General features: G+C 33.5%; 2 protein-coding genes across 2 annotated transcripts in view; one reads left to right on the forward strand and one right to left on the reverse strand.

The window, feature by feature from the left end:
* Positions 1 to 11300, forward strand: part of ISCA1 (iron-sulfur cluster assembly 1) — a 13077-nt gene extending 1777 nt beyond the window's left edge. The window contains exons 2-4 of the mRNA XM_051997302.1: positions 2851 to 2904; positions 7983 to 8088; positions 9436 to 11300. Of these exons, the coding sequence (XP_051853262.1) occupies positions 2851 to 2904; positions 7983 to 8088; positions 9436 to 9584 (309 nt within the window). The 3' untranslated portion in view covers positions 9585 to 11300. The remainder of the gene's footprint in view (positions 1 to 2850; positions 2905 to 7982; positions 8089 to 9435) is intronic.
* LOC127561895 (tubulin polyglutamylase complex subunit 2-like) overlaps positions 1 to 12742 on the reverse strand; it is an 877998-nt gene that overhangs the window by 127169 nt on the left and 738087 nt on the right. The gene's annotated exons all lie outside the window — the stretch shown is intronic.

A 12742-nucleotide genomic window follows, 5' to 3' on the forward strand; every position in this document is an offset into this window, starting at 1 on the left:
CTATACCTGTACTGAAGCCCCTGCCTGTTTTTAATTTTTATTTTCTTGTCAATATTCCTTTTATCACAAATACAACAAATATCCACAAACAAACATTTCTCTGTACATGAACAGAAAAAGATTTGATAGCCATAATCCATTATACATAGCTTGGGGTGTTTTTTTTTGCTTTATATTTCAAATTTAACATGGTAATTACAATAATGTCCTATTGTGTCTGCCCATTTCTGAACTTTTTTATGCATTCTTCTTTTAGTATTTTAAAATGATTGATGTTTTCTTTCTTTTTTTTATCATCACTATTACTATCCTGTATTTTTTTCCCACTTCCCATTCCTAAACATCCTTCCTACTCAAATAAAAACTTTGCCTTTTAACAAACAAATATAGTCTTGAAAAATTCACAGATGTCTGAAAATATATTTCTCATCTACTTCTCTATTTCATCACCTCCCTGCTAAAAGGCAGAACACATGAAGTCTTTTAAAAGTCTTTTAGGGATGTGATTGAGCTTTATATGGATCATAGACCTTAAAAAGTCACAGGAATGTGGCTGTATAGAGTCAGATAAAGGATAGAAAAGCAGGGATTGGAGTTAGGAAGACCTAAATTCAAATCCTTTCTTTTGATACTTTTTAGCTGTGTGATCCCAGACAAGTTACTTTACTTCTTTCAGCTTCACTTTCCTCATCTGTAAAATGGAGATAATAGCACTTATTTCACAAGGTGGTTGTAAGGATCAAATGAGATAAGTCTTTCGTGGTCGCCTTCCTGTGCTACACAGTTTTGACCTGGTCACTCCCCTGTTCATTAAATTCCAATGGTTCCTTATTACCTCGAGATTAAGTATGAAACCATGTTATCTTTTTAAAGTCCTTCATCAACTGACCTCCTTTTCCAGTCCTTTTACACATCATTTTCTTCCATCTGCTTTTTAATTCAGTGACTGTCCTCCTTAATATTCTTTCTACAAGACACAATCTCCCAGCTCCAAACATTTTCACTGCCTATAAAACTATGACTATCTCCTTACTTCCTTCATGTCTCAGCTGAAATCTTAATTTCTGCAAGAAGCTTTTCCTGGTTTCCTGTCTTCTCTTTGAGAATATCTCCATTTATCCTTTCTTGTACACAATTGATTTCATGTTGTCTCTCTATTTCTGATTACAAACTCCTTGAGGACAAACACTTTTTGCCTTGTACCCCCGAGTGCTTATTACAGTGCCTATTGCATGAGAGATGTTTTAACAAATGGTTATCTGACTTGTGGTCATTTATATAGTTATACTAACTTCAGTCTCCCTCAGTTAATACAGATTTTGCCAGTTTTCTGAATCTACCTTTTTAAAATAACATTTTTTTAGCAATAATATTCTACTACATTCACATACTTTTAATTTTGTTCAGCCATTCCCCAGTTAAAGAGCCATTTCCTATTCTTTTCTACGAGAAAGTTCTACATGTAAGTCTCTTCTCTCTGATCTCTTTAGAGTATTAGCTTGGTGTTGGATCACAGTGTGTACAATTTAGTGACTTTGGGGAAATCATTAAAAATTACATTCTAGAGAAGCTGGACTACTTCACAGCTCTAGCAGTTTTCCTGCTTAAAAATGACTTCATAATGAATCAGTTTTCATCTCATTTACTGTCCTAAATGTTAGAATTGGGTTGGCTACAGAGATGAAACTAATAATTGGTAGAAATTTTAATACCTAAAAAGGATGACCCATTTCATATAACCTTGCTTTTTCCCCCTCAGATTTCTTCCTTAACTTGTTCTATTTGTCAATGATCCACTTTTCCTTTTTTCTTCTTCCCCTTATAACTCCTTTAAGATATTAATGCCTCTTAACACCATCTCTCCACTGCTGCTTTTAATAGAATTGCAGAATTTAGATTTGGACCGTGCCTTTCCCAAATCCAAAAACTATGAAAAGACATCATCCAAATACAAATTTCTGAACATATTTTCTATTTCCTAAATTTAGAAATGTATTCTATTGATCCAAACATGTTATTCTTTATTTTTATCAGATTTTACCTCTATTAAAAATGTTGGGGGAGAAGAGTGACAGACATGAACGTAGTGGTGGGATATTTCTCAGTCCACACACTCTTCTATTGGACCAAAGCATTTGTGCTTTTTGAATCCAGAATTTTTTGACCGAGCAACAAAACTAGTGGTCTAGCAACAACCACCAGTAGGCCTGAAGCTTGGTTTGTCAGATATGTATTATATCTTTTATTTCAGAGTCCTTTCAAAAAAGATGTTTCAAAAGGGAGGGAAGACAGCAGAGTAGTTTTATTAATGCTTCTTAAATAATTTCATATATCGCCTTCTGCATATTAATGTTAATCTCATAATTTTTTAAAGTAGTTGTTTTTTTAAGATGCTTAAAAGACCTTAATCCTTGTGCTACTAATCCAGTGCCTAACAGTGGGGAAAAAGGAGGGGGCAGACTTGGACAATTTTTACTTGTGAATACCAAATTAGTAGGTGATAAATTGTTGCTAATAGACTTTTTTCAAAAAAATAAAGTAGATCCAAGCATTGGGTATAGTACTTTAAACTATTTAAGCACAAAATATGAAAACTGGAATGTAACCAAGTTTTTGTGTATGATGCCCAGGAGGGTAAAGAAGTTCAGACTTGAATTATTGTTCCCCATTCTGCAACTTAGTAGCTCTGCTTACCTTTGGGCAACTTGTTTCACTTCTGTACCAAGAAAAGTGATTTTATAAATTGTCAATTCCCCTGTAAAATTTGAGCTATTATTATGAGTCTTATTGAGAAACACACTAAATCTGTGCAGGAGGTAGACATCTAACTAATTTTCTTTTATTTTTCAGACACCAGCAGCTGTGAATAAGATAAAACAGCTTCTTAAAGATAAACCTGAAAATGTAAGTAGGAAATAATGTATAACCATGAAAACAGATTATGTTGGGAAATTAGTTTACACTTAGACTACATAGGACAATACATAGTGGGAAGAATTCTAGATTTTATGGAGAGCATTCTTTCTAGGCCTCTCCTTTTTCTCATCTATAAAAAAGATGGTGTTGGAATAAATAATCAAAGGTCCCCTCACAACTAAAATCTATCATTTCTTTATCTAGAACAAGTGATATATGTCCAGATTTGTATCTTGCTATCCCCTGAATATATTTTGTATTTCATTATTTACTTGTCTCCACATTGTTAATGTGTCTCCACATTAGAATGCAAATTCCTTAAGGGTAGGAGATGTTTTTGTTATCCCATCCCCAGAACTTAGCACAGTGCCTGAGACTTAGTAGGAATTTAATAGTTATTGATTGACCTGAGGGAGAAAGAAACTACTAAGTTAGAGGTGATTTCCAGACACTTTCCAATTTGGATTGTCATTCCATTTAAAATCATTTACAATCAATTAAGCTTTCAAAAGATAATGGAGCAAAAGATAATGAATGTGTTTATTTATGTGTTACTGCTATTAAATAATACCTATCTAGAAAAAGTAAAAATCAGACCTATCTTTTGTACCTGACCTTTTAAATGACCTTGATCCAGTTCATTTGATTCTGAATCTTCACAAATCTATAAAATGAGTGGTAGACATAGCAGAACATGTTGCCCTCAGTGAATCTTTTTTTTTTTTAATGCTGATTTTTTTTTTCATTCTGTACTCTGTTAAATTTACTTTACGCATTTAAAACAACTACAACTGTGTAACAACCACATAACAATTCTTTTTGTTGTTTATAAATGTTGATATTAAGTTCATAATTTTTTTAAAAGTTAGTTGTTGTTTTTTAAGATGCTTAAAAGACCTTAATTCTTCTGCATCATTCCAGTGCCTACAAGTGGAGAAGCAAGGGGTTAGACTTGAATAATTACTACTTTTCAGTCACTTTCTTTGAAGAATACACTTAGTTTAACCCCATCATATTATATTTCCCCAAACATCTTCTCCTAATTATGAATAAAACATTTATTTTGTTCTTTCCTTTCACATTTTAGGTAGCAATATACTTAATATATAAGCCTAAAAATACATAGTCACTAAAGCTTGCCATGCTCCAGAGTTATTCTTGAAAAAGTACAAAAATTCTTCTTTTTCAAAAATATAAGCATGCTTTTGATTATTTTCTATTCAATTAGGATTGAGGGATAGAGGAAGAGGAGAAAGCCAAAACCATGAGGAAAACAGTCACTTAAGCAAATTAAGACATTTAAACTGCAATATCATCTGAAGCCCATAGAAGGAACTTTACATTTAGTTCTGATAATACTATGCTTCAGAGTTTTGAAAAGACTAATGTTTTATTATATCTGATTTCCTATTTATAGAAAATGTCAAACTGGAGATAATAAGAAATGTACAGTGAGTCATCACACCAATAAAAAAATTGGAGTATGTGATGTCTTAAACTTTAGGATAGCTTGTTTGTTTGCTTTGCAATGAAATATAAGTAGTACCATCAAACTGGTGTACACTTGTAATCCCTGCTACGGGAGGACACTGAAGTTGGTGAATCTTGAGTTTGGAAATTCTGAACACTTAGAAGGACTAATGCCAATCAAGTGTTTACATTGAGTATTCATAAACTGAGTATGATAAACACCCAAGAATGGAGGGCCTCTAGGCTGCATAAAGATGGGCAAAACAGTTCAGGTAAAAAATGCAATAGAATTGACTCTAACCCATGAATGGCCACTACACTTACAGCCTGGATAAAACAGGAAAGACCTAGTTTCAGAAAATTACACACACATAGCCAAAGATTTTCATATAAGATTATATTCTGTTGGCAATTTGCTGTACAACATTATTTTAAATGTCCATATCCATTCCTAATAGTTATTTTCTATTTGGTTGTGTCTTCCCTTGTGTGATGCAAACTTTGGTTTCAGAACCTTATCTAATGTGGGTTATTATAATTCCAATGTGAACATGAATTGTCCTTCAGATTATCTTGAAGAATGGGGGCAGAAGAGAGGAAGCTGTGCTTGTGAAACAGGTCAAGGTCTAATCTGGCTGGAATGTGGGGCAAATGAATTCAGAAAAAATAGTAGACCAGGAAACTAGAGAACTAAGTTGAGACAAAATCTTGATTTCCAAGAAAATTTTATTCTGCCTAAGCAAAAGATATGAATGAAAAGTTTTTGAGAAGTGGGGTGAAATGAACAAAGGTATAGGTTTATAGGATAGATTGGAGAGAGGAAAGACTGCAGAACAGTTTATAAGCCTGTTGAAGTAAATTCAAGTAAGAAATATTAGGTCCTGAACTGGGGTGGTAATGAAGAAAAGGAGACAGGTGGAAGGAGACATAGTGATAAAATGTAACAACTGTTTGGCTGTTGGGGGACAGGGAAGAGCATACAAAAACAGGTCTTAATCCTGAATTATGGTAAGGGTTGTGATGCCATTAACAGAAATAGAAAGGTTAAGAAAAATATCAGATTTGGGGGAGGTGGTAGGGACTTAGCAGTTTTTGAAAATGAAAACAAAACCAGAGGAAAAGTATGTATCCTCCTTGGGATTATATAAAAAGAAAATTCTGTGCACAAATGTAGAAGTGAATAAACAATATACAGAGAAAACAACTGATAAACTTGTGGGTGGGCATTATATTTAAAATTTCATTTTTAATTGTAAATCTTTATAAACTTATTCTTAGTTTTATTAAAGTCGAGGTTGGTTGTTTATTTTTAAATTTAAAAAGGAAGTGGCCCTTTAGAGCAACAGTCCAAAAGGATACAGAATATAGAGTTCTGGAATTGGTATATGTTTCCTAGTGCCAACAGCACTCTATTCTGTAAGAGTGGAGCAATAGAAAGAGACAAGTAGTCCTCCTGGAGAGAGTCATCCTAGGGGATCTTTTAGGACTTCTGATCTCAGGTTTGTTTGGGAGATTATTTTAGTGCAGAGATCATTGGAGGTAGACATCAGGAGAGTCTAATCCTGATTCTGCTACTAATTTGATGAGTAACTTTGAACAGACTTCATCATCTTTCTGGGCCTCAGGATTTTTATTTTTGTTTATTGTTTGCCTATTTGTTTTTAATGAGAGCTTAGATACTAATGTAATGGGAGTCTGGGGTCTATAACACTCACTTGTGGCCCATTTGTGTTGGGGATCCCTCCACTTGCTCTTTAGAACTCATAACTGAGTTCTAAAATAATCCAGGGCATATGTGTAGATATTTCTTCATTAATTGTCATTTCTTTCATTCAGCTAGCATTTGGCCCACTATACCTCTTTCCCCATAAACAGTTGCTTGTATCTATATATCAATACCCTTAATCTCCGGTTTAAATGTTAAAGTTACTGGCCATACAATATTTTAATAAGTTAATAACATAAAGACATGAATTATTATTTACAATGTATAAAGACATTGGAATTGCTTCTGACCATTCCTATAGTTTGGCTTCTCATTTATATAACATGATTCTACCATTTCACTTAACTCCAGATAACAAGCCTCATCTCAAGAATCTCTTTCATCTTTTTCCTCTGTACCTTATTCTGTCTCTTCAAAGATGACTTCTCACAAAATACTCTTTATAATGTTTTCTTTACCATGTAAGAGTTTAAGGAGTTTTCCCAAGAAAATTTTTTCTTCTATTTTGTCCAGTTTCACTCAGACCTGCACTATTAATTAATTGTCTTAGGTCTCTCCATAGAGATTCAAACTTCAGTAGAGTAAAATTGTTATGCTCCAAGTGCTCTGTGTTTTGTAGATGCAAGTACAATTTTTTATAGCCTCAGCAGAGATGTTATACTAACTTAATTTTTTTCTGATGACAAATGTTTTAATAATCAGTTTAAAAAATTCACTATAGACATTTAAGTTTAAAAAGCATTATTAAAACTTTCTCCATCAGTTTAAATGTATACAATCAACAATAATTTATAATTCTCAATATTTGACATTTGCCAGTTGTCTAGGTGTAAATGTTTATACTGAAACTTAATTTTTTAAAAAAAAATTTAAGCTTTTTATTTTCAAAACATATATACACTGATAATTTTTCAATATTGATCATTGCATAACTGCGTGTTTCAGATTTTTTTCCTTTCCCCTACCCCATCCCCTAGATGGCAGGCAATCTAATATATGACTAACTAAAATTAAGAGGAAAAGAAATATTAAAATGTTTGGGAGCTTATGAGGTCTTTTTGTAATGGAGAAAGATAGTCTATCTTAAGTGCCTTCCTTAGTGAGAAAAATATGATAAATCTTCTAATGAAAAGAAGCTTATTTCTGCTTAATCTTTACAAAGAGCCATTTTATTTATTTATTTTTTTAAATAACTTTTTATTGATAGAACCCATGCCAGGGTAATTTTTTACAGCATTATCCCTTGCATTCATTTCTGTTCCGGTTTTTCCCCTCCTTCCCTCCACCCCCTCCCCCAGATGGCAAGCAATCCTTTACATGTTGAATAGGTTACAGTATATCCTAGATATAATATATGTGTGCAGAACCGAACAGTTTTCTTGTTGCACAGGGAGAATTGAATTCAGAAGGTATAAATAATCCGGGAAGAAAAACAAAAATGCAAGCAGTTTATATTCATTTCCCAGTGTTCTTTCTTTGGGTGTAGCTGCTTCTGTCCATCTTTGATCAGTTGAAACTGAATTAGCTCTCTTTATCAAAGAGGTCCACTTCCATCAGAATACATCCTCAAACAGTATCATTGTTGAGGTATATAATGATCTCCTGGTTCTGCTCATTTCATTCAGCATCAGTTCATGTAAGTCTCACCAGTCCTCTCTGTATTCATCCCGCTGGTCATTCCTTACAGAACAATAATATTCCATAACGTTCATATACATGGAGCCATTTTAACCAGAAAAATAATTATCCACATTTTCTAGTTTACAGATGGATAAATAGAGATTAAAGCTGAGTTTTGAGTTTGTTATTGTTATCTTAACATGAGAGCAAAATTTATGTCTAAGAAAAAGCATTTTAAATTCTCTTTCAGGTAGGTCTGAAAGTTGGTGTCCGAACCAGAGGCTGTAATGGACTTTCTTATACTTTAGAATATACCAAGACAAAAGGAGAGTCTGATGAAGAAGTTGTTCAGGATGGTAAGTCATTTCTTAAAAATACTTGGCAATTTGATGTGTCCCTAAATCCTATCCTTCACTGCATGAAGCATATGCTACTTCATCTAGTGAGCCAGCATTGTTGAGCTTTTTAAATAATAAAAAGTCATTTCATTCATCTGCATTTGTCTGCTTTTCTTAGACAGTTTACAGGAAGTTAATGCTTCTCCTTGTGCCCCCAAACAACCTTGTTTTTTTGGTTGAAGCAGCAGCCCCACAACTATTCAAATGATTGGTGCTAGTCTGTGTTTTAAGGAAATTCTTATCTTTTTTCTTGACCTTACCTCTAGCTTTTATAACGAAGAATTGTAGTCTTTTGCCTGGAATGTTTTATCTCCCAGCTAGCTGGCCACAATCTCATAAAAGTTCCTTTGAAAGAGAACTGAATAATTCACTTTATGGAAAACTTCCCAATTCTAGTGTGGAACACATAGTATGAAATGCCCTGGATTGAACATGATTATATCTTAGTAGGTGCTGGAATTTGGCTTCATTTGCTTGTTCCCTTTATCTGAGGGATGCTAATAATCTCTTGCCACATATCCTTCTTGGGGTTTTTTTCTTTCTTTAAAGCCTAGGGAGTAACAGGTTTCTGAGCCTACTATTAATGAAATCAGTTTTTAAAAAATTACTTCTAAAATTTAATTCACTTAAAAGAACTTTCTTGAAACCAACAAGATGTTAAAAATAAGATTTATGCTTAAATACAATTTATTCTTTTACAAAGAGAAAAGCAACCATACTTTGGTTTCTTTTTTAATCCAGATTTTCTCAGTAAACATTGGTGGTGTCAAATTCGGCCATACTTTGTATTTTATATATGCTGTTGTTTCATTACAATTCCATGATAATTACCAGTATTGTTAAAATAGTAAATATTAGTTTAACAGTCATTGTGCCATGGCTCAAAATCAAACAATGGAATAGCCAAACCTGTTTTGAAAAAATAATAATAAAAAGGACATGATACTTGTTTCCTGGGAATAATTTTGGTGCTTTTGGTAGGTAAAACCTTGAATCTTTATAAAATTATTAGATTCTGTTCATTTTTAACATCAATTGAATGCAATGAAAGTAAATCCAACTTTTACCTGGAAACTTCATTGATTTGTTTTTATGCAGAACTCTAGCACCCTATTGTAATTGCTTTTATATATGAGTTGTAATATTGGTACAAGAAAAAAGAAGGAAACTAACAGAATTTCTAAAACATACACTGACTTCCTGTTTAGCTTTGTAGCTTCTGTTTGAAGTTCACTTCTGCTTTGGTTTGGCAAGCTCTACAAGGATGTTCAGGCATTGTGTAACTTATGTTTTGTTTTCCTTAAGGAATTAGAGTGTTCATCGAAAAGAAAGCACAACTAACACTTTTAGGAACAGAAATGGACTATGTAGAAGACAAATTGTCCAGTGAATTTGTTTTCAATAACCCAAACATCAAAGGAACTTGTGGCTGTGGAGAAAGCTTTAACATTTGAAAACTCAGGACTACTTTGTCATTAAATACCAAGAATGCTCGTTTTCAACGATGTGGCTTTCTAAAGAAATCATGTTTCAGGTTCTGGGCCTTGTAATGTATGGCTGCCTTATGAGGAAAATAAAGTTAATGCATTTTGAAAATAAAACCATTGTGTTAAATTCCAGAAAAAAAGTGGTCTTTGCACCATCTTTTAGGTGACAGATTGAATTCTAGAAAATTTCTGAGGAGCACTTTTCTATTCTGTAAAGAAAAAAAATTCTTATTCTGAGTTTAAATCTCCATTTGTTTTTTCTCTTAGAACAAAGTTTCATTGTCTTTGTCTTATTGCTTAGATCAGTCTTACATTTCACATAGTTGTGCATGTAGTGGATATTTGATAAGCAGGCATAATTGTGAAATGTTTTCATTATTTCTGCATTTTAATCCTTGATTTTGGGCTCTCAAAATTTAGAGGCAGAAAAATCTGACTCCTGGTGGCAAAGGACTTTGGAGATCTTTCACCTAACCAAATTTGTCAGAGTCTTTTAAAATGTTTATCAAAATTTTCATCATCAGGAGACCTTAACTTGTAACAGTCATGGTCACTCTGTGTAGATAAGAATTTTTAGGAACACTGCAAAGAATTCTAGGTGACAATGCTTTCTAAAAGTAAAAATCTAAGGTCTCTACATTTTAACTCCTTGTTTCTTTTATTCTGTTTGTATTGCTAAAGCATGAGTCCTAAGCTCATTTAGAATTTTAAGACTTCAATGGAATCTCATAGGTCACCTAATCCAGCCCGCAAAAGGCCTGATAAAGTAGGGTGACCTCCCCAGGATCATGGCCTTGAGATCATGGAACTAGCTAACGGCAAAGTCAGGACCTGAAGTTTCTTAACTCAAAAGTGGGTTTTTTACTTTGTCACAATGCCTCTTTAAAGATCTATGTCACACAAATTGTCTGTGAGTTTGTTCTTAAGCAGTAGAGGGAAGTAAGGATCTGTTTGTCTTGATTGTAAAAAGAACAAAGTGACCTTTTTAGCTGTTTGGTATGTTAACTGAATTCCTTAGTCCTTCAGTTCATTAGAGTGCTGTATTTTCCTCAAGTGACAGAATTTGGTGAGAAAGCTGTTTTAATTGCATTTTTTCTTTCTATCTGTAGAACCACAATTCAAAAAGTCGAGGGTGAACAATGGAGCAGTCTGAACATTCTTTTTTTTTTAAATAGTATAATTATAGCTGTTGTGCTTCCTTTCAGTAGAATATGGCTGTATTTTCTAAAGTTTGAAATTTCATTTCTGAATCCTAATTTGTGTTGCTGGGAAATTAAAGGAATAGCCTTTTTAAAAAAATGAACGTAAATTAATATTCTTCCCCACAGTTTTCTCTGACAGTGTTCATTTTATATCCTAGTTCTTGATTCTGTAGGTTTTGACACATTGAAAGCTTTGTTTTGTGTAATAATATCTATGCTTCATGTTTGAAAGTTAACACTGTCAAAAATGAAGTAGAGTTTTTGAGTTCCTTTAAATATGATTGTCATGTTCATATCCTGCTCACTTGCATCCTGTTCATAGGAACCTGACGCACAACACGCACAAAACTTTGAAAAGTAATATTATGTAAGTGCTAGTAACAACTTGTGTAATTAATATTGTTTTGTTCATCCATTTATAATTTGTGCAATAATGTGTGTAGAAGTCTTTGTTGCCAATAAAATTGTATCATCTGTATAAGCATGAGGTTTTCTTTTTTTGAAGGTGAATATAAGTGTTGTAGACTAGTAACAATCATCATTCACAGAAGGACAGCCCTCTTAATTTTTACTCTCATGTCTAGGCTACTGCCTGCCATAGTTCCTAGTTGGATTTCACACTTTTGGGATTTCCTCTTTCCCCTATCATTCTATCCTACAAACAGCACTCCTTCAACATTCCTCAAAAAAGATTTTCATCATATCACAGACTACCTTGCTCAAGATTTTAGCAGTCACAATTGAAACACAATGCTCTCCTTCAAAGCCCCCATCATTCATCAGTACTTTTCACCAGCCTCATTTCTTGTTGTCTCCTTATTCAGACCATCCACTCAGCAAGCTGATTTTGGATCTTCCACACAACTTACCCCTCCCTGTCTTTTGAATGTGCCATTCTTTCTACCCAATAATAATGTTTATTATATCTGACATTAAAGAGCATTTATATCTGTTGCTTCATGACATCCCAGTGAGGTAAGTGCTATAGGTCTCCTCTCCACCTTACAGGTGAAACACCTAAGACTCCAAGATTATACCAGAGTGCCACCTAGGATGAAACTAAAGTGCTTCCAAAGGTGAGGCAATTGGACCACATTATATGATTTTTTTTTTATCTATTTCTGAGATCTGTATTCTAAAAGTCTTGGGTACCTTGTTTTCTACCTTTGAGATTCAGCTTGAAACCATAATTTCAAGAAATCTTATTTTTCCAACCTAAAATCACTCTGGGCCACTGTACACTTTGTTCTGAATATGTATAGTCCATAATATATTCATTTGAACTTGATTTATTGCTGTGGCCAGAACTGCATTTTTATACTATGCTTTATACTATGTGATACATAGTAGGCAGAAGAAAATTTTTGACAGACTAATCTTCATTCTAGGTGATACGATCCCTGGAACAATGAAAATCTTGGTGACCTGAACCTCAGCCAAGGGAATTAAATTAATTTAGTCTCAGTTCTCTATCATTTTTCATTTTTTCAAATCTCCATCCCATTGCAAACCATAACAGCTCTCTCTTGAGGATATTTGATGCTTTGCTACACTAATTTTTTGATGTATTATATGACCTACATGTAGTTATTTGAATTCTCTAATTGCTACATATGGTAACGCTTAGAAACTTGCTAATCATTCCAAGAACTATTGGTTCTTGGTTCAAGAACCAATGGCTATTTTTGTCCACCTTCAAATCAAAGAAATGTTTGATTTCTTTCACAGGCTAATTGTACATATTTCAAAGTTTGATTCTTTTTGTACAGCAAAATAACTGGACATGTATACTTATATTGTATTTAATTTATACTTTAACATATTTAGCATGGTTATTGATCAACCTGCCATCTGGGGGAGGGGGTGGGGGGGAGGAGGAAGGAGGGGAAAAATTGGAACAAAATGTTTGGCAATTGTCAATGC

The sequence above is a fragment of the Antechinus flavipes genome, chromosome 1 (genome assembly GCF_016432865.1).
Source record: "Antechinus flavipes isolate AdamAnt ecotype Samford, QLD, Australia chromosome 1, AdamAnt_v2, whole genome shotgun sequence".
Classification (NCBI taxonomy): Eukaryota; Metazoa; Chordata; class Mammalia; order Dasyuromorphia; family Dasyuridae; genus Antechinus; species Antechinus flavipes.